The sequence below is a fragment of the Mauremys mutica genome, chromosome 4, assembly GCF_020497125.1.
Source record: "Mauremys mutica isolate MM-2020 ecotype Southern chromosome 4, ASM2049712v1, whole genome shotgun sequence".
Classification (NCBI taxonomy): domain Eukaryota; kingdom Metazoa; phylum Chordata; order Testudines; family Geoemydidae; genus Mauremys; species Mauremys mutica.
Window position 1 is genome coordinate 132,563,070 of NC_059075.1, and position 26,611 is coordinate 132,589,680.

Sequence of the window (26,611 nt, forward strand, 5' to 3'; positions counted from 1 at the left end):
CAGGTGTTGGTGCACAGCGACACTGCCCGAGTCTAGCTTGGGACAAGAAGCAAAGAATGCTGAATCCGACTGAAATTGAAGGTGGCAGAATCCAGCTGGGCTCTCCACTTGTGGGCAGTGTCATTGCTGGTCAGGACGGGGTTGGGACCTGGTGTCTTTCAGCAGTCTCATGTTCCCTCCCCTAGTGTCAGGGTGAACCTGCTGCCAGCGTGCTCCCCACTGAATTAGGAGCATTGCTTCCACAGCACGTAGTTGTGTGGTGGAGGTCTCCCATTTGATGTGTCGTCATCTGCTCTGGACCGATGTGGGGGAGTCACGGAGGAAAGATGCTAAGTTTTAAAATACTAACACAATCCTTTGTGGCTCTGAACCATGGGGGAAGGGGAAAGACACAGAAAAACAATCCAGTGTTTATGAAAACTACCCAGAGCCAGAGAACCTACTACTCCTGTTGATAGATGATGAGCAGAAATTAGCAAAGGACTAAATAAGAGTCTGTTAAATATAAACCTCAGCTTTGGGGTTGGTTCCAGGCCAGACATCCCCAGGTAGAGACATGAGCCATGGTGGCTGCTGGGTGAACCTGAAACTAACTTCTTAAACTAGTTAGGGGTCAGGATCCCCCTAGGGTGAGTCACCTCCAGCTTTTCTAGCACCAGCGAAGCGCCCAGGAAGGGCCTAAGTGGGGCATTCTTTCATTAGAATTGCATTCCCTCTCCTCTTCCATTGATTCCTAAGCAGCAGCAAATGAAGAATTTCAGGGCCAGGGTGGGTTTGGGATTCAGTCAAATGAATTTGCTCATCTTCTTGTTATTAATTAGCATTACAATAGCCTCTAGTGGCCCCATTGTGCTAGACACTGGACAGATGCAGACAGCCTCTGCCCTAAAGAGCTTATAGTCTAACTAGATAAGACAGGGTGAGTGGAGAAACTGAGGCACAGAGAGGCGCAGCGACTTGCCCAGACCCGGCAATGGGACTCAGGTCTCCTGACTCTGTCTGGTGCCCTATCCACTAGGTCACACTGCCTTCTCCCAATGCCCTGACTTCAGGTGCTGGGTGCAAGTCCTGCTGTGCTCTTACCTTGTGCAGGGCAATCTCTAGACTGTCCCTGGAGTGGCACTGCCTTGTGCGTAAGGCGGTGTCGTCTCGCTGTGCTGCTCACGACTTCTCGTCACACACTGATCCGAGTTTGAAGCTTTCCTCCCGCTCCTTCCCTGAGGCTCACGGGCCTGTTAAAAGGGAAGAGCTGCCGTTTGCGCTCTGCATGCCCTGCAGGGACTGAAACCACAGCAGCGTGTGCCTGCTGTGATTCTAATTACCTGGATTCAAAAAACTAGTCTATGGAAATCTTGAGGCCCCCACCCTGCCACGTGCCCAGAAGAGAATCTTTCATACTGCCCCTCTAATGCACCAGGCTGGTTGCAGTGACTGGCGCTCTCCTTTCACGTTTTGCACGGGGAGAGGGAAGGGGCCCTTTTGAAGCTGCACAGCAGAAGCGCCGCTGTCAGTTCATCACAGCTAATTGCTCCGAGCCAGATTTAACTTTCAGACCTGTGCTGGCTCAGAAGATGTTTAAGAGCCGTCACGCCTGCCTCCCAACAAATCCCCCATCACTGCTGACTGAGCGTGTGTAAGAGACTCCAGCAGTGGCCTCTGCCTCACTGCCATTCCATCAGCTGTTTTTGGAATGCTTAGTGCCCCGCTGTTATCTCCATTCCCTTGCTGCTGGGAGGCTGGCAGGCTGCCTTCCCTGCGGGGCTGTGCAATCTGCCCTGCTGCCGTGGAGGGCTGTCACATGTGATTTGGAAGGGGGGGGATGCTAAGGGGCAAGGTGAAGCCGGTTATTCCACTAACTGGAAACGAGCACCAGTGATTTAAGCTCTCAGCCAGCACCCAATTCACTGCACTCTAGGACTTTCCCTCTGAGGAACCTGTTAGGACAGGTGGGCACAGGCTGAGAGAATGCGGTGCCCTTTCAGTTTCAAGGGGAGTTGGGCACCTACCATTCATTATGTCTGTTGTGGTGACACGCAGGACCCCAGTGCGCTAGGTGCTGTACGAACCCAGAACAAAAAAGCTTTTTGGGGCAGGGCCAGCGACAGTCCTCATCCCTTATTTTCACTGAGATCTGATTTTCAAAAGTACCTGCAGCTCCAGTGGAGCTCGAGGGGAGATGCAGATGCTTCTGCACTTCTGGAAATGGGGCCCCAAGTCTCCTGCCAGCCCTGTGAGGTAGGGAGGTATGAGCCCTGTTTTACAGCCAGGGACACTGAAGCAGAGAAGGGGGCTGATGTGCTCAGTCCCATGCATGGTCTGTGGCAGCCTCAGAAATAGAAGCCAGCTCTCTCTGGCTTTAACCACTAGACCATGCTTCCTGCCGCGCTGTTTATTCCAAACACCGCTGAACTGCAGCAGTCTCTGGAGTGGGGAGAGGAGAAATGTGGCTTACAGCTGCCAGGATAAACACTGGTTGTGAGATCTTGCTTTAAAGGGTGGAACTGCAGTGGGTGTGGATGTGATGAGCCAACTTTTCAGATGGATGTTTAAACATCCCCAGTGATGGCCTATCCATTGCGCCATCTGGATCAGGATTCTCTCTGACACATGCTTTAGAGGAAGGTTCAAGAAACCTCACTTAGGCAGCTGTGGGATAATCTTAGGTTTCCTTCTAGTAACGAGGAATTGGCTTATGCCCTGAGCATGAGGTTCATGAAATCTGCATGTCTAGCTCCCATGATTTTGGGCAAGGAAGGTGGCATAGTCCTGCTGAGTTTCGAGTTCAGGGTCTACGTTTGTAGCCTAGATCAGTGTTTCTGTTCTTAGACTCATGAATAAACATCACTTGCCCAGCAAGGGGCGGGGGGGAGCAATGCCAGTGATTCGTAGCATTCCGATTACTTAACCCTCCCTTTCTCACTGGGCCTCCGTTTTACTTTGATGCAGAATCAAACCACAGCCTTTTCTACCCTGAGAATGGCCATGTCTGAGGCTGGAAATGCAGAGAGAAAAGAGGCTTGTGCAGAGCATAGAAGTCAGCGGGATTTGCTGCTCCCACCCAAGGCCCAAACGAGATCTGTATTTATGATGCAGCTGGTGCTGAAGCAGTTTGATCAGCTGCCTCCTGCTGCGAGCTGGGCTTCTCATCCCAGCAGAGCAGCTCGGTTCAGAATGAGCTGGCGCCGGATACGCTTGTGTTAGTTCCAAAGCCAATATTGATTTTTTTTTTTAAATTCAGTAGCCTTTTATACTGGCCTCTCCAAACTCTGGGCTGTGCTCTGGAGGGACTTGTGAATTGCAGCCTGGGTCTCTGCTTCCCAGCAAGGGAGTGGGAGGTGGAACTGGGAGTCCCAAATCACGGAGTCTAATGCTGTTTGCGACACGCTGGGTGACTGTGGCCAAGTCACTTAACTTCTCCCTGCCTCCATTTGCCCATCAGTAGCCTGAGGGGTCATGAGGCTTCCCTGTTTCCTAGGGGCGCAGGGTGACTTGTGGGAAAAGCCGCTTGGAGCTGTTCAGGTTAAAGGAGCCATAGAGGGCACAGCACACCACTGTCGTCATCAGTACTTGCGTGGACTGAAGGAGCATCTGGCTTTGGGCACTGCGGGTGGGGAGACTAGACTGTTCAGGTGTCATTGCCCATCCCCACTCCCCATCTGCCTGGAAGCAGCAGCATGTACCGGGCAAGGGAGTGATCTGAGGGGAGGGCAGTGGACAGAATGACCAGGCTGCTGCCTGGAGTAAGAGCCCATCCCACCCTGCAGGGCATTTTGGGATACTGATGAGGGGAGGTGCTAGAAGGGACAGGGTCACCAGAGGGAGGTAACTTGGGAGCATTCAGGTCTCAAGTGGTTTTTGCATGTATGGCATTTGGGGCCATTGGCAGGCTGGCTCCATAGCCAAGCATGGTGCATCTCGGTGGGCCTTTTCCTCCATAAAACCATGAACGACAGCTGTGCAGACAGAACCAAACTGAGCAGAAATCAGGCCTACAGGAAGTAGACTGTGAGAGCCGGGCATCTCCCACATGCCCCTCCTGTAGGAATGAGATTGTGCCTGGTGCCCGAATGAATCCTTCATAAATCCAACACACCCTTTCTGCGAGCGAGCAGTGGGGTGTTGTTTGTCAGGCCTAGGCAGAAGACTGGGGTCACATGGTGTTCTGTGCAGACTGGAAATCGGGCACATTTTTAACAGTGAGAGTAATTAACCAGGGGAACAGAGTACCAAGGGTTGTGGTGGATTCTCCAGCACTGGCGATTTTTAAATCAAGACTGAATTTTTTTTTTTTAAACAGATCTGCTCTGATTCAAACGATTATTTCAGGGCAGTTCTCTGGCCTGTGTTACATAGGAGGTCCAACTAGATCACAATGATTCCTTCTGGCCCTGGAATCTATGAAACTTCAGCCAAACAGCAGGTTTCCCCTGCGGAGACAGGATAACTTGGGTTGTGATCTCCTCAGACAATCGAAGGAGCATCAGGCTTGACTAGCGCTGGAACAGCAGCCTCCCAGGCAAACCCGTGTTCTGCCGCATGTGGTGGCTGGTGACCCAATAGATGGCGCTGTTCCCTTTATGGCATTAGTTACCTTCTTCCAGATACAATCAAGGCCCTGATTGTTTTGCATCATTAAAGACCCTGGTGTCTCAGCCAAATTCCAGTTCAGGCAATTCAATTCCAGGTACCTGAAATCTCCCCTGCCATGACAGCAGTCTTCTCTCCTTGCTGCTCTATGGTGCTGCTTCCTGTTAAACAGCTGCTACCCTCCACCTCAGAGGGGGGTGCATGTCATTGGGGTGTGAATTGATTTGGGGTGTGAAGCTGTTTGGTGTGATAGGCACTCTGACTTTAAGCAGCAGTGTCACTGGGTCCCTCCCTTCCTGAATTCCCTACATAGGGCTTGCTGTCTGTTCTGCATCCCAGGGCTGCTGACTTTCCTGTGGGCTCGAGCTCTCCACCCCTTTAACCTGCCTTCAGAGAACTAGGTCAGTTGCTCAGTAGCTGTTAACTCCGGGTGAGCTCGAGTGGCCTGGCCTTATCTTTCTGGTGGCTGCATGTGGTGGGCAACATTTAGCGTCCTGCTCGGTTCTAACAGCAAAACCAGCCCATGTCAGGAGCACTTTCTCCACTAGCTGTCAGATCTATTAGCAGGGCAACTGCCACTGAACGCAGAGAGCTGGCATGCTGGTAATGTCTCTGCTGCCTTTAAAGCTCCGGGGTTTCTGGCTTGGCAATCAGTGTAGTAGGAAGGAGCCCGAGGAGAAACTGCTGCAAGCAGCCTCTGGAGGAACCAAGCCCAGATCAAATATGCAATCAAGGGAGCCCCTTCTCTGCCTTTGCAAAGGAACGCAAGGTTTGAGTGTCTGGTGGCGTTTTCCTCATGCCTATCTGAATCCCAGGCTTTAGATCTATGCTGTGTGCTTCTCTTCGGGCACCTCTCATCTTGGATTAGGGCATAAACCCCCTGCCTTCACAGAGGGAGTCACTGTGTGACCATCTTGCCATCCCCACGGCCTCCAGGGGTGGATTACGACTATAAATGGGGCCAACTCCCCTGCCCCCTCCCCAAAAATACCCCATTGGACAGGCTTTTCCTCCCAGCCTGGTCTCCTTGATCTTCCCCACCCAGCTTCCAGATAGACTGTTTCACTGATCCAAGGAGATGGCTGGTTCTCTCGGACCTGCGGGCCTGGCTTTAGGGACTCTGCTTTAATGCACCACCAGCACTCTCAAAGGAAGTGGTAAGTAAGCTTAGATGGATCAGGTTTTTATTAGTAAATATCGGGAAACGTCAATTTCAGTGCACACAAACCCACAAAAATATTTCCATTAATAATAATCAAAATGTACAACTAGGCAAGGGGCTTGAGAACTTGAGTCAAAAATCCAGGGAACTAGGCTTTGGAATTAGGCTTGTTCCAAATGGGCTAGGAAATGAGCAGTCAAAACACATGTGATTTGTTGATTTAAGGATATTTATTTTGTATATTCTGACATGTGATGCTGACACTTCAGGTTTTAATGGTTATAAAGCTTTCACTTTTGGAATCTCAATGCCTATTGTCATTAAATAATTATTGTTTGGCACCCCACCCCCCCAATTTCCCACAGCGGTGACAGTTTATGATGAAAATGCTTACAAATAAACCTCAGTATTCTCAAAAATAAAAACTGAATTCTGCCAAGCCTACTTGTAAGTAAGGAAGTGACTCACTGGTTGTGGTGACCTTGATGTGGTGCCTGGGGGTGGTATGTTGTGCATTGTAGGCCTCTGGTACCCACCTAGCAGCCTGCTAGATGATTGGATACACAGTTCTAGCCAGTAGCACCAGAGCTGGTGAGGAAGCCCACAGCCATTGGAGCGTCTGTACTGGCTTATCTACAGAACAGGACTGCAGCTCTGGGCGGAGCTGCCCTGTCAAGGTGTTAAACAAGCACTGTTAAATTGCAAGCGCTGTTTGTGCAGCGCTTGGCACAACGGGGTCTTGATCTGTGCTTGGGGCTTATAGGCACTACCGCCCTGCAAAGAATAATTGTGTTACAGGTGATCCCAAGGCAGCGTGGTGTTCCGTGTGCTGGGGGACTGGGCTTTCCAGATTTCCCAGGCTGATTTTTCGCTGTGCTGCACAGTTTTGTTACAGATCTTGTTCTAGAAGCCAGAGCTGCCATGAACCAGTTCTACCCACCCCTTTCCCCCTTGATCCCAGCTGCAGAAGAGTGACTCAAAGCAGGGACACAGAAATGTGTTTGCAGCAAGGATGGTGGCACTATGGGGAACTCAGCCCGGCATCCCTCCACATTAAAGGATCCTGACTAAGATACTAGGTGCTCATGTGGCCTCTCTCCTCCTCGCACCACACCCTTGGAGACACGTCCTCTGGATTCTCTCCCCCTTTTGTTTTATAGAAGAGGATGTGGAGAACTTTGACGTGACGACCCTGTCTCAGGATGTGTTGCGGAGCATCGAAGCCGACAGCTTCTGGTGTATGAGCAAACTACTGGATGGCATACAGGTAAGTGCACCGGGAAATGGGCCTGAGCAGATTTCTCTCTGCTCCCCCCCTCTCTTAGATAGCAGTCCCAGCGTCCACCATCTGTTCCACCTTCAGGCCACACCCCCAACTTGAGTGACATTCCTAGTGATCTCCCTGTACCTAACCCCTCTGGTTACAGGCTGAATCCTGCCTAGTTTTAGAGGCTGGGGACTCAAAGCCAGGAACTTCCGAGTTCTAATCCTGGCTCAGCTACTGACTACTCAGTAGCCTTGTCCAAGTCACTAATCTGTGTCTAGTCCCCTCTTGTTCCTCACAGGGCTGTTGTGCTGAGTTTATTCTTGACCCCCTTCTAGCCTGGCTTCTGAAACGGCTTGTGCAACCGTTGGCTGCTATCCTACTTCCCCACACGCCAACTCCCACATCCAACACCCCTCCTCTCTGATGGGAACTGTCCCATGCGTATGCTCTCCGATCTCTCATGCCTCTTGTCCCCCAGTAAACATGCTGCATCTTGTTCCCCAGACATGTGCGGCTCCTCACGTCTCTGCCTCTCATTGCCCTGTAGAGCTGCAGACTTCTACCCCTCCCTCCTTGGCTTGTGGTCCCACAGAGGCCTGCGGACCTCCTTGATCAGGGTCCCAGAAAGACACATGGACTTACAAGTGGCAGTAACAGATGTCCTCTGTCTCCTTTATTAAAAACACTCCCCTCTTTTATCAGGATCGACCTTCCTAACAAAGTGAGAATTAAGTACTCTCTCTTTCTCTGCCTATTTATGTCCCCATTAAAAAGGAATTTTGCTCTGTAAGCTCAAGATTGCTTTCCTTGCAGCCTGACACAAATTAACTTATTTCGAGATTTCTCAAGTGTGCTCTCTTGTGATCTGAGCCCCCTGTATGTAGCAAGAAACAAAACACACAATGAGACACATCAAAGTCGAACACCTTCCACTTAAAATAGAGTAATTACCACTTAGCACCAGCTGAGGGATCTCAAAGCACCTTACAAAATTGCCCCTGCTTTACAGATGGGGAAACTGAGGCACAGAGGGGTTGAGGGACTCACCCAAAGTCACCGCATGAGTTGGGAATAGAATCCAGGCGGGAAAGCCTGGTCCTATGGAAGTCTACAGCACGAGGCCCAGTAGGGTCAGGATTTCATCTCAGGTCTCCTGATTCTCAGTCTGTATATCTAACTACTAGTCCGCCCTGCTCACTAAGCAAAACCCTAATGCTCATGTTTTCCAGGGATTCTGGCTTACACTGGGCCTGGTCTGGCAGCAAGCTTCCCCAACAGGGAAATGAATTCAAGAGCAGAGGATCCCACCACCCCAAACTCACTGTCTCCTGGACAGTTCACATCCAGGGACTCTTGGCAAAAGTGTGACAGCTGATCTGAGTGATCCCAAGAGCAGGCAGAAGGAGAGCAGGTCTCTTAGTTCCAAGCCCCAGGATGCTTTCACTACAGTAGCTGCTGCCTTTGACTCTCACTGTCTTCCTGCAGGATAACTACACCTTTGCACAGCCAGGCATCCAGAAGAAGGTCAAAGCACTGGAGGAGTTAGTCAGCCGGATCGATGGTAGGTGGTGAGGAGATCCAAATGGGAGCAAGGCAGGAGGGGGAGGTCATGCTGTACACACCTCTTGTTTCTCACCCCCTGCAGTTTGATGATAAGAACATAAGAGTGGCCAGACTGGGTCAGACCAAAGGTCCATCTAGCCCAGTGTCCTATCTTCCAGCAGTGGCCAATGCCAGGTGCCCTAGAGGGAATGAACAGAACAGGGAATCATCAAGTGATCTAGGCCCTGTCACCCATTCCCAGCTTCTGGCAAACAGAGGCTAGGGGCACCATCCTTCCCCATGCTGGCTAATAGCCATTGATGGACCTATCCTCCATGAATTTATCTAGTTCTTTTTTGAACCCCGTTATAGTCTTGACCTTCACAACATCGTCTAACAGAGTTCATTGGTTGACTCTGCACTGTGTGAAGAAATACTTTCTTTTATTTGTTTTAAACCTGCTGCCTATTAATTTCATTTGGTGTTCTTGTGTTCTGAGAAGGAGTAAATAACACGTCCTTATTTACTTTCTCCACCCCTGTCATGATTTTATAGACCTCTATCATATCCCCCCTTAGTAATCTCTTTTCCAAGCTGAAAGTCCCAGTTTTACTAATCTCTTCTCATATAGAAGCTGGTCCATACCCCTAATCATTTTTATTGCCCTTTTCTGTACCTTTTCCAATTCCAATATATCTTTTTTGAGATGGGGCGACCACATCTGCACACAGTACTCAAGGTGTGGGCATACCATGGATTTATATAGAGGCAATATGATATTTTCTGTCTTATTATCTACCCCTTTCCTAATGATTCCTGACACTCTGTTCACTTTGACTGCCGCTGCACATTGAATGGATGTTTTCAGAGAACTAGCCACAATGACTCCAAGATCTTTCTTGACTGGTAACAGCTAATTTAGACCCCATCATTTTATACGTACAGTTGGGATTATGTTTTCCGATGTGCATTGAATTTAATCTGCTTTTGTTGTCCAGCCACCCAGTTTTGTGAGATCCCTTTGTAACTCTTCACAGTCTGCTTTGGACTTAACTAGCTTAAGTAGTTTTGTATCATCTGCAAATTTTGCTACCTCACTGTTTACACCTTTTTCCAGATCGTTTAGGAATATGTTGAATAGGACTGAGCCAAGTACCAGACCCCTTGGGGACACCACTATTTACCTCTCTTCATTCTGAAAACTGACCATTTATTCCTACCCTTTGTTTTCTATATTTTAACCAGTTACTGATCCATGAGAGAACCTTCCCTCTTATCCCATGACTCCTTACTTTGCTTAAGAGCCTTTGGTGAGGGACCTTGTCAGAGGCTTTCTGAAAATCTAAGTAAACTATATCCACTGAATCACCCTTCTCCAACATTCTTGTTGATCCCCTCAGAGAATTCGAGTAGATTGGGGAGGCATGATTTCCCTTTACAAAAGCCATGTTGACTCTTCCCCAGCAAATAGTGTTCATCTATGTGTCTGATAATTCTGTTCTTAACTATAGTTTCAACCAGTTTTCCTTGTACTGAAGTTAGGCTTACCGGCCTGTAATTGCTGGGATCACCACTGGAGCCTTTTTTAAAAATTAGTGTCACCTTAGCTATCCTCCAGTCATCTGGTACAGTAGTTGATTGAAATGATTAAATTCCTCTCCCATTCCCCCACGAGGTTCCCATAAACCAGTGGTTGTGCCAGAGGGTATCCGAATCAGAACAGAGGCTACAAACCATGGGAAGGGGCTGGAAGTGGGGCTTGGTTTGGAGAGGGGAAGTGGGGCGGAGTTAGTTGGGAGGGGTGTGGCTTGATGAGGAAGGGGGCTGGGTTGGCTGGAAGGCATGCGGGAGGCGACATGGTTTTGGTGGGGTGGATTAGGTGGCAGAAGGGACTCAGGTGGAAGGCACACAGCTGGGGCCATGGCTTGGCAGGGGAGAGGGCTCGGCTGGAAGGCATGTGGGCGAGAGCGTGGTTTGGCACGAGTCAGACTCATTTGGCCAGAGAGCACATGGTAGGAGGGACTTGGTTGAAATGCATGTTGGGAGGGGGAGGGGGGCACATCGTTTAACAGAACAGGGGACTTTAATGCACATGGTAGGAGGAGGCTTGGTTTAATGGCGATAGGGGATTGGGTTGAAATGAACTTGGACAGGGGAGGGGATTGGTCCTGAGAGTGCTTTGAGGGGCAGGGCATTAGCACACAGCCTTGGGCCCCATGGGGATCCAGATGTGTAATGGAATGTGCTGTTTCAGAGCAGGTACACAATCACTTTAGGAAGTATGAGGTCGAATACCTGCAGTTTGCCTTTCGCTGGATGAACAATCTGCTAATGAGGGAGCTCCCCCTGCGCTGCACCATCCGCCTGTGGGACACCTACCAGGTACGTAGGACTAAAACTTCCCAGCCTCCCTGTTTTTTGCCCTAGGGCAGGCCCCCAGCACAGCCTCACCAGTGGTGGGGGTGGGGCAGCTGCAGTGCTAGGAAGGCTCTGGCGCTCAGAGATGAGCAGCAGCAAAGTGACCTGCTCCCTCCTCTTGTCTGCCTCGTGCAGCCCAGCCCTGAGTGCCTGCCACAGGCCTGCTGTGGGGAGAGCTTGGAGCAAAGGCAAGCTAATCTGGGCCTGCCGGTGCTATCCTCACGCTGACTCTGCTGCAAGGACTGACCCAGAGTTTTGTGTCCTTTCCAGTCGGAGCCGGAAGGATTCTCCCATTTCCACCTGTATGTCTGTGCCGCCTTCCTGATCAAGTGGCGAAAAGAGATCTTGGATGAGGAGGACTTCCAGGTGAATCCCTGGGGGGCAGCCCCACTGGTGGGGAGGAGGGAGGGGGACATAATTGCCCCTTGGGTGGTTTATGTGTAGGTGGTTAAACATCAAGCAGTGAGATGCACCGCATGCAGCTGTGCGTGTGTGTTAATTGCACACAAGTGATATATCAGATCATAAAATCTACACCCAGGTTCCACCCCATAACCATGTAACAGAGGACACATCGAGCTCTGCCCGATGCTCTGGGATCCTCTACCACAGACTCACTGTCTGACCTTGTGTCGCTTTGTGCTGTGGTTCTCATCTGTAAAGCTGCAGTGTTAATGCTGTATTTCAGTGGGGTTGTGAGGATCCGTTAGTGCACCTCTCACAAGTGCTTTGAGATCCTCTGGAAGCTGAAGAGGGGTGTACCAGGGTGTGTATCCAACTCTCACACAGAGCTGGGTATGCAGTTATTGCTGCTGCCGGGGTCTGAGCACTGCGATCGTTTCAATGGACCAGGGAATGTGAAATCCATTTGGATAACAGGGAGCAGTTCATGTGTGCTGATATCAGGCTTGTTCGCTATAAACACTTGTGTGCTGCAGACTTGAGGTATGAAGGCTTCAGTGCATCAGGAAAAGGGCTGGGGGATGTGACCCCATTTTCCATGGATAAGTGAGGACGGTTAATAAAGGGTCCGCTGTCCACCTTCGGGTGGCCACCAGCATGCAGGAGTGATGTGTGTGTCTGTGTTTGTGCAGTGCTGGTGAAGCTATATCTCTCTCTGCCTTCAGGACTGTGTTCAGATCTAGTGTAAACAGGTGCAACTCCATTGACATGATGGAGGCAGCATGGTAGGCATGAACAGGGCACTGGACTCGGGCTCAGGAGACCTGGGTCCTATTCCCAACTCTGCTGCTGGCCTGCTGAGTGACCCTGGGCAAGTCACAGCCCCTCTCTGTGCCTCAGTTTCCCCCTCAGACCACCTTTGTAAAGCACTTTGAGATTGATGGATGGAAAGTGCTTTGTGTACTAAAGCTAGAACATATCATTATTCAGTGCTGCTGTGCCTGCTTATACCAGATCTAAATTTGCCCTACAACTGAAATCCCTGCTCCATTGCCTCCCAAAATAAGAAGCCCTTTTTCCCTTGTTTCAGGGTCTTCTAATGTTGTTACAAAACCTACCCACAATACACTGGGGCAATGAAGAGATTGGACTCCTCCTTGCTGAAGCCTACAGACTCAAGTACATGTTTGCGGATGCCCCCAATCACTACCGCCGATAGGTGCCAGGACTCGGTCTCCCCATCCCGGCCTGATCTAATCACTGTGGCATTTCATCGTCGAAGTCCTTGGACACGCTGGCCAGGAGCCACTCCTAGCTGTACAAAGCTCACATCGACTTTTGTCTTAACTTTTGTGTGTGCCTGCCTGCCACTCCATGTGTGGATGTGCCACTCAAACGACCATCAGTATTCCATGCCCTTCTGGTGGCCCAAGTCTGGGGGGAAAGGAGACAGAGAGTGGCAGCTTCTGTGGCTTTAAGTATAAACTGAGCCAAGGATTGAGCCTCTGGATGCCCCCGCAGGCCAGGCCTGGCTGTCACCAGCCATCTTAGCCTTGCTGCCTCTTGTTAACCCACCCAGGCACACACGCGCGCACACACTCCCAGCTGGGTCCATTTTCCCTTCAGACACAGTTTGATCCAACTCCCAGACGAAAATGCCTTACCAGAGACCTGCCCGGGTGGAACCCTTTCTGAGGGCGGCAGTGCTGTAGGATGCAAAAAGCTCTCAGGGCCTAGCTTCACTCCAAGTGTCTGAAGAAACGCAGCACTTCAAGGATAACAGGAGACATGCTCGCGCACTCTCTCTCTTCCTCTCATGCAGCACATGGGTGCACGCATGTTGTGGGGGGTGCACGTGTGTGAGGGAGGCTGGCCCATCCATGCACTGTCCTGAGTGACACATGTCCACTGGACAACACTCCTCCTGTGACTGATCTGACCTGCTGTGCGCACAGCCCCCACCCCACCCCCCAGCAGGGCTGGCAGGGGGGGAGCTGTGCCTCTTGAAATCCTCTTTCCATGACGACACTCCTCTTCCTCCAAGGCATATGTGTATATTGTGGTCTTGTGTATATGGGTAAGAGATGTACAATATACGTCTTCTGTTTGTAGCAGATATGATTTTATATTTATAATATGCGTCTCATGCGTGCAAAGGCTGCCTAGGTACAAGTACGGTAGGGCTCCGGTCTCCTCTGGCATTCGAGGTTGCCGAGCTGTAGGCATTTCTGCACTAGCACATTAAGAGACGAGTGTTGAATTCCTATTAGGAAAACTCAACTAGAAACTTACAAATCGGTTTCAAGTGGCCTCCAGTGCAAGAGGGGCTGGGTATTTTGAGGAGATGGGGGAGGAGCAGCCCCTGGAAGAGCCGGGATGTGAACTGTGTGGTGTCGGCCAACCTTCTCCACACTTGGCCGTGCCCTTGTGAAGAGTACTCCAGTAATCTCCCCAAGCACTGTAGTGTGGCTATCGTCTGCTGTGGCGGCTTGGGCCACTACTGTACATCGCTGCAGTATCCTTGTTAAAGGGGAATGTGCATCAATCTGCTTTTCTCCTGCCTCCCTATCGGATTGTCCCACTGACTCTTCAGGGCCATGAAGAAAAAGGCCTGGGCTCTCTTGTGTGTCTGTCTGTGCTCCTGGGGAGCAGAGCAAACAGAGGAGATGGCTTATGCCCACATGACACCTCCCTCTCTATGCTCCACACACAGACCTTGCCTCAATGTGCTTTTAAAAACCCAAATTTGAATGTTTTAATGTAACATTTTATTCCTGCCGGAAGGCGCCATCTCAGTGCCAAATGTTGATCTCTTGGGGCCAATTTCTTCACAGGGGGAGATCCTCCCCCAGCTCCAAGGGGTGATCTCGGCATATCCCCTGGGGACCAGAGCGCACTGGTTATTATTTGAGTTGTTGTTCTTATTGGAAAGAGAGTCCCAGTGGCATTAGTCAAATAACAACTGCTGGAGAGGCTGGAGGACGTGAGAACGTAAAAGTGAGAGCTGTGTTGCCAATAAAACTCCAACCAGTGTCTCAAGAGTTGCTTTCCTAATCTGGAGTTGTTGTCTCAGGCATTCTGACTTTACTTTTTTTGTGTGTGCCTTTTGTTGTTTTCTCTGAGAGAGCGACCCAATGGTCATTAGTTTAACATGACTAATTAAAACACAAAAACCCAACTAAAATGTGTGCCAGAAGCTATTTTATTTGTTGGCGGGGGAGAGAAGGGGTGTTAAGTGAAGCCACTGGACTGTTGGGTGACCTTGGGCAAGTCACTTCACCTCCCTGTGCCTCATCTGTCAAATGGGGATAATGATACTGACCTCCTTTGTAAAGTGCTTTGAGGTCTTTGGACGACAACCTATACATAAGGGCTAGAGATAATGATTATTATTTACTTAGGGTCTTCAAATAGATGGACTATTGCTTCCTCTCTTCTCTGAATTAACTTCCAGCCTCACAGCCTCTATCACTTCCAGTCTTGATTTTAAAAACTCCAGGCCTTTCTAAAAGATTGGCTATAGTTCAGTCACAAATGATTGGTTGTAGTTGAGGTTCTCTGGCCTGTGTTATGCAGGAGGTCAGGCTACATGATCATAATGATCCCTTCTGGCCTTACCATCTGTGAATCTAGACTCCATAAAACCTGCGTCTCTTTTAAATTAAAGAATCCATATGAATCTTACTGCTGGGGAAACGTGCTGCGGTAAACACCATGGAAGCTAAAGTTCCCAGTACTGAGACAGGTACAGCGTGGGAAATGGTCTGGGGGATATATACCCATTGGCACCTGGACCAATTAATTAGGCTACTAAGTGGCTATTACTGTGGCCCCTAGAGGCTCCATTGTGCTAGGCGCTGTACGTGCACATAGTACAAGAAGAACTCACCATCTAAATAGACAAGACAGGCAGAGTGGGGAGTGACTGACCCAGGTCTCAACTCCCTGGCCAGGGCCTTGTCTACTAGACCAGTGCTTCTCAAGCTATCCGATGTGGGGGACCAGTGCCATATTATTATCCTATTCGACGCCCTTATGAGGAAACTCACCGTGGACCGGCAGCCGATGGCTCGCAGACCAGCAGCGGTCTGCAGACCACCACGTTGAGAAGCACTGTACTAGACCATGCTGCCGCCTCCGATGGTGACAATTTCTGGCCAATACTGACCTGGGTTGGGTTCAAAGCAGGACTTTAAAGAGCAAAAATTCCATCTTCTCACCTCTTCCCCTGAGCCAACCAGCCTGCTGACTTGTCAAGGAGCATGCAATCCTCTTCCCGTGCCTGCCTGGAAAAAAATCATCAAATCACAAAAAGGGCCATAATTTGTAGAAGCATCGTTTAATTTTGATCAAAATTGGCAGAAAGCTTCTAAACACAATTGATAATGCAACAATGTACTCAAAACAGGACTGCTTTGGAAGGTCTGGAAACCGTTTAGCCCCAGCTGATATATTTTATGCATCTTCCTATACTTCTTGGCCTGCAGTTAAAGCTAAAGTGTGTAGTCACACGACATCTTGTCATTTATAGAATGGACTGGTTTGAGAAAAGTTTTATCTGTCTACTATTTTTATGACATTATTCAGCTAAGACCTCTAAGTTTTGATGTTATGTGCTCAGCTGGAGAAAAGTCTAAAACCCACATAATATAATTGTAATTATCTTACTATCACTGAATACAAGAACAGTACATGTAAACCATTTATAGAACAGTAATGACTCCTAGTAGAAGGGCTGTAGAATGTCTTGTGTGAATAACAAAGTATAACCACATACTCTTATGTAACCCTACATAGCACTATGAGCTACTGCATGTCTAATGCAACTCTCCTTTGAGCTATATTCACTCAGAAAAAGTCACAGTAATTTGCATAGTTGAAATGTTTCTAACACACCCCTCAGAATCTCTCTGATGTGTTCAATACCCACTTGCTACACTCGTCACAGCTGCATGCCTCAAAGCCCTCCAAATCTTCCCTGCAGCATTTATATCTCCTTGTTGCACAGCTACTCACACAGCTATACTGCAGAAATGGGAGGATGGCTGCTGGAGCAGGTGGCAGCACCATCACTGTAGGAGCCAGATATTCCATGCTATCTATTGTCCATCCCTTGTTAACAGGGGACACTTGAAGATATTGAACTGTTGCATGATTCCCTATGTATGACTGATAATTTGCACCTTTAAGGTGCTACCTGAAGGAGGCCATTGTTCCCGTTTTAGTACACGTTATCTGGATATGCTTGCTTCTCCCCACAGTCCAATAAAGATACCAGTGAGCCATAGGCTGCTGACTCTGAAAAAGCTGCAGCTGGCTTGGCTTGCAGGTACCTACCTTCAAATCTTGCTTGTGACACTGAGCAAGGACTACTTGTCAGCTACTGCTTGGTTCTTTAACTGTCTGGTTAGCTCAGGTCTGTCCATGCCATGAATTCAAAGTAATGGTCCTAATTTAGAAAGCCATCAACAGGCAGAGACATAGCTACCTCCCAAGACTGTTGGATCAACTTTGATAGATGACCAGGTCCGAGTGTTTTGCCTCTTTGCCCTCAAAACTGCTCACGCTGTAGGTAATGGGAGTAGGCTTATAAATGACAGCATGCAGTTAGGTTACTGACACACTCCCAGCTGATATTTCATGCTTGTTCTTGGGATGGGATGAAATCACATCACTCTTCTTTTGCACAATACTAGGGGCAAAAATGAGCAGTGTTCATGAAGAACAAGCCTCACTAGCCTTCCCCTCAGCCGACCAACATCTCCAAAAGCCAATAAGTCCAGAATTAGTAGACTTTCACTTTGGTTCTACAAAGTGGAGCTGCTGTGAGCAAGACAGGGAATGCCAGCCAGTGTAAGAGACATACAAAGGCTGCAGTAGTATTTCTGTTTAAAAGTTAAACTATGCCAGTAGAAGGCTTTGGTGCAAATTTGTGGTCATAGTCAAGGAATTTCTTGAGATGCAACTGCCTTCTCCTCCTGGCAAAGGACTTGTGCTTAATTTTAAAGTGCTCTAAAATGCAAATGCAGCACGAGCTTGGCTTGAGAACTGCTATGCCAGATAGAGAGCTAGTACAGTGTTGGGGTCAGTTGGTGACTAGAATCTCCCTTTTCCTCTGACCCAGAGAACTCTAGCAGAGTTTTAGTTGGAGGTACAAACACTACTGAGCCAGGGAGTGAACTGAGCATGCGTGTGCTCAGGACCTGCTACAACCCCCCACCACACAAATCAGGGGAATTACAGGTACACACGCAGCTTGTACCATAGGAACTCTTGGTTCAGTTTCCCTCTCTACATGATGAGGAGAAGGGATCAGAGCAGAGAGTTCCCTCAGTCTTTCCTCTTGAAGCCATTCCACATTAATTCACTATTAATTGGGCTCACGCAAGACTTAAATATGAGCAGCCCAATCTAGCATAGTGTGCTCCTGAGAGGTTAGCAACATTATTCAAATCTACCCTCTGGTGGTTGAGGAGATGGGATCTGAACAAGGAGCTTTCTCAATCTTTCCTATTGAGGCTGTTCCACTTTGAGAACCAGACTAACACGGCTACCCCTCTGATACTTGACACCATGCAAGGCACTGCATTTAGCCGTATGGAGTGGAAATCCATCAACCTCATGAAGAAACTTGCACAAATACAGACGGATATCATCTTCCTTTCCAAATGTAAACGGATGGACATCATACCTAATGGACTAAAGGTAAAAAATCCACTGCTATCTACATACTACACAGACCACAGTGAGAGTTTATGCCGTACTCTATCTAAGAAACTGAGGAACCACCTGATCAGCATCCTATACAGCAAACAGGAAAACATCAAAAAAGAGCTCTCCAACCTAGAGACTCTCATCAATAACCAAACTTCCATACAAACGGACTTCACTAAAATAAGACAGGAGATCTACATTACCCACTTCACCTCTCTAAAAAGGAAAAAGGACTGTAAGCTGTCTAAACTCCTACCTGCCACATGGGGCCACAACCGTGATACCCCTAACCCACCCAGCAATATCGTCAATCTATCCAGCCACACACTCAGCCCAGAAGAACAGTCTGTCCTATCTCGGGGACTCTCTTTCTGCCCTGCCACCCCCACCAACATGATACAGTTCTGTGGCGATCTGGAAGCCTACTTTCGCCGTCTCCGACTCAAAGAATACTTCCAGGACAACACTGAACAGCGCACTGATACACAGTTACCCTCCCACCAACAGCACAAGAAGAAGAACTCCACATGGACTCCTCCTGAGGGTCGAAATGACAGTCTGGACCTATACATTGAATGCTTCCGCCGACGTGCACAGGCAGAAATTGTGGAAAAACAACATCGCTTGCCTCACAACCTAAGTCGTGCAGAACGCAATGCCATCCACAGCCTCAGAAACCATCCTGACATTATAATCAAAGAGGCTGATAAAGGAGGTGCTGTTGTCATCATGAACAGGTCTGACTACCAAAAGGAGGCCGCCAGACAACTCTCCAATACCAAATTTTACAGGCTACTTCCCTCAGATCCCACTGAGGAATACACTAAGAAACTGCACCATCTACTCAGGACACTCCCTACACTAGCACCGGAACAAATCAACGTACCCTTAGAACCCCGACCAGGGTTATTCTATCTACTACCCAAGATCCACAAACCCGGAAATCCTGGACGCCCCATCATCTCTGGCATTGGAACTCTCACTGAAGGACTGTCTGGATATGTGGACTCTCTACTCAGACCCTATGTTACCAGCACTCCCAGCTATCTCCGTGACACCACTGATTTCCTAAGGAAACTACAATGCATTGGTGACCTTCCAGAAAACACCATCCTAGCCACCATGGATGTAGAGGCTCTCTACACAAACATCCCACACAATGATGGAATACAAGCTATCAGGAACAGTATCCCTGATGATGCCACAGCACAACTGGTTGCTGAGCTCTGTGCCTTTATCCTCACACACAACTATTTCAAATTTAATGACAATATATATCTCCAGATCAGTGGCACCGCTATGGGCACCCGCATGGCCCCACAATATGCCAATATTTTTATGGCCGACCTGGAACAACGCTTCCTCAGCTCCTGTCCACTCACGCCCCTTCTCTACCTACGCTACATTGATGACATCTTCATCATCTGGACCCATGGGAAGGAGACTCTGGAAAAATTCCACCATGATCTCAACAGCTTCCACCCCTCCATCAACCTCAGCCTGGACCTATCTACACGGGAGGTCCACTTCCTAGACACCACGGTGCAAATAAGTGGTGGTCACATTAACACCACCCTATACCGAAAACCTACCGACCGCTATGCCTACCTTCATGCCTCCAGCTTCCATCCCGGGCACACCACAAGATCCATTGTCTACAGCCAAGCACTGAGGTACAACCGTATCTGCTCTAACCCCGCAGACAGAGACCAACACCTAGAAAATCTCCTCCACCAAGCATTCTCAAGACTACAGTACCCACACGAGGAAATAAGGAAACAGATCAACAGAGCCAGATGTGTACCCAGAAACCTCCTTCTGCAAGACAAACCCAAGAAAGAAACCAACAGGACTCCACTGGCCATCACATACAGTCCCCAGCTCAAACCCCTCCAACGCATCATCAGGGATCTACAACCCATCCTGGACAATGATCCCACACTTTCACAGGCCTTGGGTGGCAGGCCAGTCCTCGCCCACAGACAACCTGCCAACCTGAAGCATATTCTCACCAACAACTGCACACCGCACCATAGTAACTCTAGCTCAGGAACCAACCCATGCAACATACCTCGATGCCAACTCTGCCCACATATCTACACCAGCAACACCATCACAGGACCTAACCAGATCAGCCACACCATCACCGGTTCATTCACCTGCACGTCCACCAATGTAACATATGCCATCATATGCCAGCAATGTCCCTCTGCTATGTACATCGGCCAAACTGGACAGTCTCTAAGGAAAAGGATAAATGGACACAAATCAGACATTAGGAATGGCAATATACAAAAACCTGTAGGAGAACACTTCAACCTCCCTGGCCACACAATAGCAGATTTTAAGGTGGCCATCCTACAACAAAAAAACTTTAGGACCAGACTTCAAAGAGAAACTGCTGAGCTCCAGTTCATCTGCAAATTTAACACCATCAGCTTAGGACTAAACAAAGACTGTGAATGGCTTGCCAATTACAGAACCAGTTTCTCCTCCCTTGGTTTTCACACCTCAGCTGCTGGAACAGGGCCCCATCCTCCCTGATTGATCTAACCTCGTTATCTCTAGCTTGCTTCTTGCTTGCTTATATATACACACCTGTCCCTGGAAATTTCCACTGCTTGCATCCGAAGAAGTGCGTATTCACCCACGAAAGCTCATGCTGCAAAACTTCTGTTAGTCTATAAGGTGCCACAGGATTCTTTGCTGCTTCTACAGAACCAGACTAACACGGCTACCCCTCTGATACTTGTTCCACTTTAATTCACTATTAATTGGGCTCAAACAAGACTCAAACATGAGCAGCCCTCTCTAGCATGGTGGTTTGGGTCTGCTACTGGGATGCTAGCAACCCTAGTTCAGTTCCCCCATCTGCCTCCTGATGAGGAGCTGGGATCTGAACAGGGAGCTCCCTCAATCTTGCCTATTGAGGCTGTTCCACTTTAATTAACTACTCATTGGGCCAGCTAAAAAGCTAGAATCACTCTATAGTCCCATGGTTAGGACTCTTGCCCAGAATGTAGGCGATTCTGGTTTGAGTCCTCCCTCTGCCCCTTAGAAGGGGTTTGAAGAGGGCTCTCCTCTCTCCGAGGTGGGGGTGGGGGGGGTCCTTGTTTAAATCCCCTCTCATTCACAGGAGCCATTGTCTTCCTGAGGAAGGAAGGGGGCTTGAATTAAGAACCACCCACCTAGCAGGGGGCGGAGCGGGACAGGTGGAGGGGTGGAGTGGGGTTGGGAGGGGGCCAGAGGATGGTTGGGGGCGGTGGTCCCTGGGATGGGGGAGATCCAGCTTCAAGTCCCCTAGCAGAGGGGGGACTGGATCTCCCACAGCCTGGGCAGGGGTCTGGGACACGAGTGATTTATTTTTTTCCCTCCTGCACCCACTTAATTAAAAAACAAAACAGCCTAGGTAGCAAATCCTTTCATGGCAAGAAGAGGTGGGAATTGAACCAGGGCCTCCACCACCACAGCTCAGTACCATAACCACTGAACTAAGGGAGTCTCCTCAATACTACCTCTGGCTTTGGCCCAATTAATAATTAAAGTGGAAACATTTCAACAAGAGACAAAGAGCAACCCACAGGCATAGCTGTTAAATGGGTAGCAGACAACATTGAAAGAAAAAAACACCCAGCAAATCTTAATCGTGAATAAAACAGACACTAGACAGGGGAGCAGTGGCTGTAGGTAGAGATGTAAGAGAAGAGGTAGCTGAAGGGGGGTGTGGGGGATGGATATAGGTATAAGGCAGTGACTGGGGGGGGGCTGTGAAGCAGTGGTTGTGAGCAGAGATGTGAGGTGGAGATAAGCTGGGGGGGGGGGGGCTGTGGAGCTGCAGGGGTGTAGGTGTCAGGGAGTAGCTGGAGAGGTGCGGGGCCAGGGCACTAGAGGGGGCTGTGAGGGGCAGGGAGGGCAGTTACTGCAGGTAGAGGTGACTGAAGGGTGTGTATGGGCTACAGGTGTAAGGGGGTGACTGGGGGATATGGGGGCTGTGAGGGGCGGGGGACACTTACTGCAGGTAGCGTGTAAGAGAAGAGGTGGCTGAAGGGGTGTGTACGTGGTATAGGTGTAAGGGGTGATGGGAGGGATCGGAGGGCAGTGACTGCAGGTAGAGATGACTGAAGGGGTGTGTACGGGGTACAGGTGTAAGGGAGTGACGGGGGCGGGAGGGGCAGTGACTGCAGGTAGAGGTGGCTGAAGGAGTGTGTACAGGGTACAGGTGTAAGGGGGTGACGGGGGGATCGGGGGGCAGTGACTGCAGGTAGAGGTGGCTGAAGGGGTGTGTACGGGGTACAGGTGTAAGGGGGTGACGGGGGGGATCGGGGGGCAGTGACTGCAGGTAGAGGTAGCTGAAGGGTTGTGTACGGTGTACAGGTGTCAGGGGGTGACGGGGGGATCGGGGGGCAGTGACTGCAGGTAGAGGTGGCTGAAGGGGTGTGTACGGGGTACAGGTGTAAGGGGGTGATGGGAGGATCGGGGGGCAGTGACTGCAGGTAGAGGTGGCTGAAGGGGTGTGTACGGGGTACAGGTGTAAGGGGGTGACGGGGGGATCGGGGGCAGTGACATCAGGTAGAGGTGGCTGAAGGGGTGTGTACAGGGTACAGGTGTAAGGGGTGACGGGGGGGGGGATCGGGGGGCAGTGACTGCAGGTAGAGGTGGCTGAAGGGGTGTGTACGGGGTACAGGTGTCAGGGGGTGATGGGGGGGATCGGGGGGCAGTGACTGCAGGTAGAGGCGGCTGAAGGGGTGTGTACGGGGTACAGGTGTCAGGGGGTGACGGGGGGATCGGGGGGCAGTGACTGCAGGTAGAGGGGGCTGAAGGGGTGTGTACGGGGTACAGGTGTAAGGGGGTGATGGGGGGATCGGGGGGCAGTGACTGCAGGTAGAGGTGGCTGATGGGGTGTGTACGGGGTACAGGTGTCAGGGGGTGACGGGGGGATAGGGGGGCAGTGACTGCAGGTAGAGGTGGCTGAAGGGGTGTGTACGGGGTACAGGTGTCAGGGGGTGATGGGGGGATAGGGGGCAGTGACTGCAGGTAGAGGTGGCTGAAGGGGTGTGTACGGGGTACAGGTGTCAGGGGGTGACGGGGGGATAGGGGGGCAGTGACTGCAGGTAGAGGTGGCTGAAGGGGTGTGTACGGGGTACAGTTGTCAGGGGGTGATGGGGGGATAGGGGGCACAGACTGCAGGTAGAGGTGGCTGAAGGGGTGTGTACGGGGCACAGGTGTCAGGGGGTGACGGGAGGGATCGGGGGGCAGTGACTGCAGGTAGAGGTGGCTGAAGGGGTGTGTACGGGGTACAGGTGTCAGGGGGTGACGGGGGGATAGGGGGGCAGTGACTGCAGGTAGAGGTGGCTGAAGGGGTGTGTACGGGGTACAGGTGTCAGGGGGTGATGGGGGGATAGGGGGCAGTGACTGCAGGTAGAGGTGGCTGAAGGGGTGTGTACGGGGTACAGGTGTCAGGGGGTGACGGGAGGGATCGGGGGGCAGTGACTGCAGGTAGAGGTGGCTGAAGGGGTGTGTACGGGGTACAGGTGTCAGGGGGTGACGGGGGGATCGGGGGGCAGTGACTGCAGGTAGAGGTGGCTGAAGGGGTGTGTACGGGGTACAGGTGTCAGGGGGTGACGGGAGGGATCGGGGGGCAGTGACTGCAGGTAGAGGTGGCTGAAGGGGTGTGTACGGGGTACAGGTGTCAGGGGGTGACGGGGGGATCGGGGGGCAGTGACTGCAGGTAGAGGCGGCTGAAGGGGTGTGTACGGGGTACAGGTGTCAGGGGGTGACGGGGGGATCGGGGGGCTGTGAGGGGCCGGGGGGGGCAGGGGAGCTGCGAGGCAGTGGTTGTGAGCAGAGATGTGAGGGGGGACAAGCCGGGGGTGGCTGTGGGGGCGGCAGGGGCTGTGCACGGGGTGTAGGTGGCTGGGGGCGGGGTCTGTCAGGGACTGGGGGGGTGAGGCGGGCCGTGGCTGTCTCCCGCCCACCCGCATTCCCGAGATCCGCGGATCCGCCCCCCACCCCGCTCCCGCTCCCGCCCCGCCCCGCGGCGCTCACCTGGGTGCTCTCCCCCTCCCGGAAGGCCTGGGCCACCCGCTGCCGCAGGAAGGCGCCCAGGTCCCGGCCCCGCTTGGTCGCCTCCACCGGCCACTCCTCGCAGAGCTTCAGAGACCGCCGGTAGCGGGTGGCCGCCATCTTGGGACTGGGGCTCACACGGGGCCACGCACCCGCCCAGAGACGTTTAGGAGGTCACGTGACTAGGAGTATGCCAATAACCTCTCTAATTATTCAAAACTACGGAGGTCGAGACGGGGACAATCGCCGAGAGCGGAGGGCGCGTTCGCAACCATGGCGCCCGTTCGATTCTCGGCAGAGGGTCAGGTGGCGCATGCGCAGCATGGTCCAGCGAAGCCATGTGCTTCGGGCTTGAGCTGGGGCAGCAGGAGGCGAATACGCATGCGCCGAAGGGGCTCGAGCCTGACACTGACATGTGCTCTGAGATCCCCCCTGTGGCTGGGAGCAGCGCGATCCCAGAGGGGAAGGTGGGGTGTAGCGCAGGGTGCAGAGCCTGGTCCATGCTCCTAGTTCTGACCTGCCTCCAGCGTGCTCGGTAGGGGCAGACCAGATTTTACACAGAAAATGTAGCCCTGGTCTGGCCCATCCCATGATTATACTTAGAGCCTTGATAAGTGGTGGGAGCAAAATCCAAAATGCGGACATCAGCTGTGGGGTGACCAGTCCCATGCAGCACGGTGGGTGTTGCAGTCTATGTTCTGAACATGCCAGGGTGGTTGTCCAAGGTTTCTTTAGTGTCCTGCTGTTCTTGTCCATCGTAGATGGCTGATGAGAAGCAAGCTGGAGTAGAACATAGGAGCTCTGGTTTTTATGTCCAAAAGCAGAGTCGTTAGGCTGAGACACAAAGCGTTCCAACAGGTCTGCTCTGAAGTGGTTACCACTGTGAAGGAAGAGGTAGAGCAGTGGTTTTCAACCTTTTTTCATTTGCAGACCCCTAAAAATGTTATGGGGGTGCAGACCCCTTTGGAAATCTTAGACATAGTCTGCCGACCCCCAGAGGTCTGTGGACCACAGGTTGAAAACCACTGTGATAAAGGGCTAGTTTGAAGCCAGCGCGTGACGGTTTACTTGTCTTGGCAAAGAAATTGGCCAGTATCTACTTGGCAAACCTTGAATAAAAAGAACAATAATCCAGACTATGTGTCTCTCAAATTATTGCACCTTCGGAACATCCTGCATGTAAATAATCCAGCTAGTTCAACAGAAGGAAAAGCACATAGTTTAGCGTTAGCCTAAATGAACAGGTCCACAATCAAGCTGCTACATGAAATGCTTAGTTCCTCTCCAGTCTCAACAGCATATGGCAATTTATGTGCCAGGCTTCTAACTGAATCGAAGACCGTGTCTACATGGGAGGTTTAAGCCACTACTAGCCAGCCCCCAACATAGCTGCACTGGTGCAAACTCCTAGGTAGACAGGCTATAAACTGCAATTTGCACTGGTGCAATTTACCCCTGCTTGAAACCAGGCTTAGATGCATGGATGGAAATAGTGATTTATAGCAGTTTACCCCGTCTACGCTAAGGGTTTGCACTTGTGCAGCAAAAAACATAGCTGAAATTGGGATAAACAACCATTGTGGACAAGGCCTTAATAGAGGTGCTGTACTCTCCCTCAGCTAGTAATGCAGAGTGCTATAGTCTTATTTTCCAAAGCACAGAAATAAAGAACCATAAGGAAATCTAGACAGGAATATTGACACAATCAAGATCTGGGAGTGGATACAGAATTCGGTTATATACCACTTGTAATTTAAAGGATAATCAGTTCAGCATCAGAACGCTGAAGACTGGAGAGGAACCTACTTGATGCTAGCTATTTACAGTGCTATATATGTGTTTTAATCATAATAATTATCCTGCAGACACAGCAGAGCAATGTTCTAAATCTTCTCAGAGGCACAAGTGAAACAAATTTATGCTTTCAGTATCTAGCAGGAAAGGGTGATAATTTTAATCATGAAAAGCCATAACAGTTAGCACAAAAAGGGTGTCTGGTGTTTCATCGACTAGACTAAAATGTTCCTAGAAATGAATGAGCATGGACAGTTTATGTTCTTTCTTCCAGTCCTAACACTGAACAGCATGGGTGGAGAATCAGGACAATGTATGTGTCTAGGGCCAGATTCTTAGTTGGTGTAAAATGGTGTAGCTCGATTGAGGTGAAGAATGAAGCTATGGCAGTTTATACCAGCTAAGAATGTGGCCCTTAGTAAACTCTACGTCAGGGGTTGGCAACCTCTGGCACGTGGCTCGCCAGGGTCAGCACCCTGGTGGGCCGGGCCAGTTTGTTTACCTGCTGCGTTGGCAGGTTCGGCCGATCGCGGCTCCCACTGGCCGCAGTTCACCGTCCCAGGCCAATGGGGGTGGCAGGAAGCGGCGCGGGCGAGGGATGTTCTGGCCGCGGCTTCCTGCTACCCCAATTGTCCTGGGACGGCGAACCGCGGCCAGTGGGA

General features: G+C 50.6%; 1 protein-coding gene across 1 annotated transcript in view; it reads left to right on the top strand.

The window, feature by feature from the left end:
* Positions 1-14,551, top strand: part of LOC123369840 (TBC1 domain family member 22B) — a 38,794-nt gene extending 24,243 nt beyond the window's left edge. Inside the window, exons 9-13 of the mRNA XM_045015855.1 lie at positions 6,910-7,016; positions 8,502-8,577; positions 10,813-10,940; positions 11,247-11,342; positions 12,469-14,551. Of these exons, the coding sequence (XP_044871790.1) occupies positions 6,910-7,016; positions 8,502-8,577; positions 10,813-10,940; positions 11,247-11,342; positions 12,469-12,597 (536 nt within the window). The 3' untranslated portion in view covers positions 12,598-14,551. The remainder of the gene's footprint in view (positions 1-6,909; positions 7,017-8,501; positions 8,578-10,812; positions 10,941-11,246; positions 11,343-12,468) is intronic.
* Positions 14,552-26,611: the final 12,060 nt, after the last annotated feature.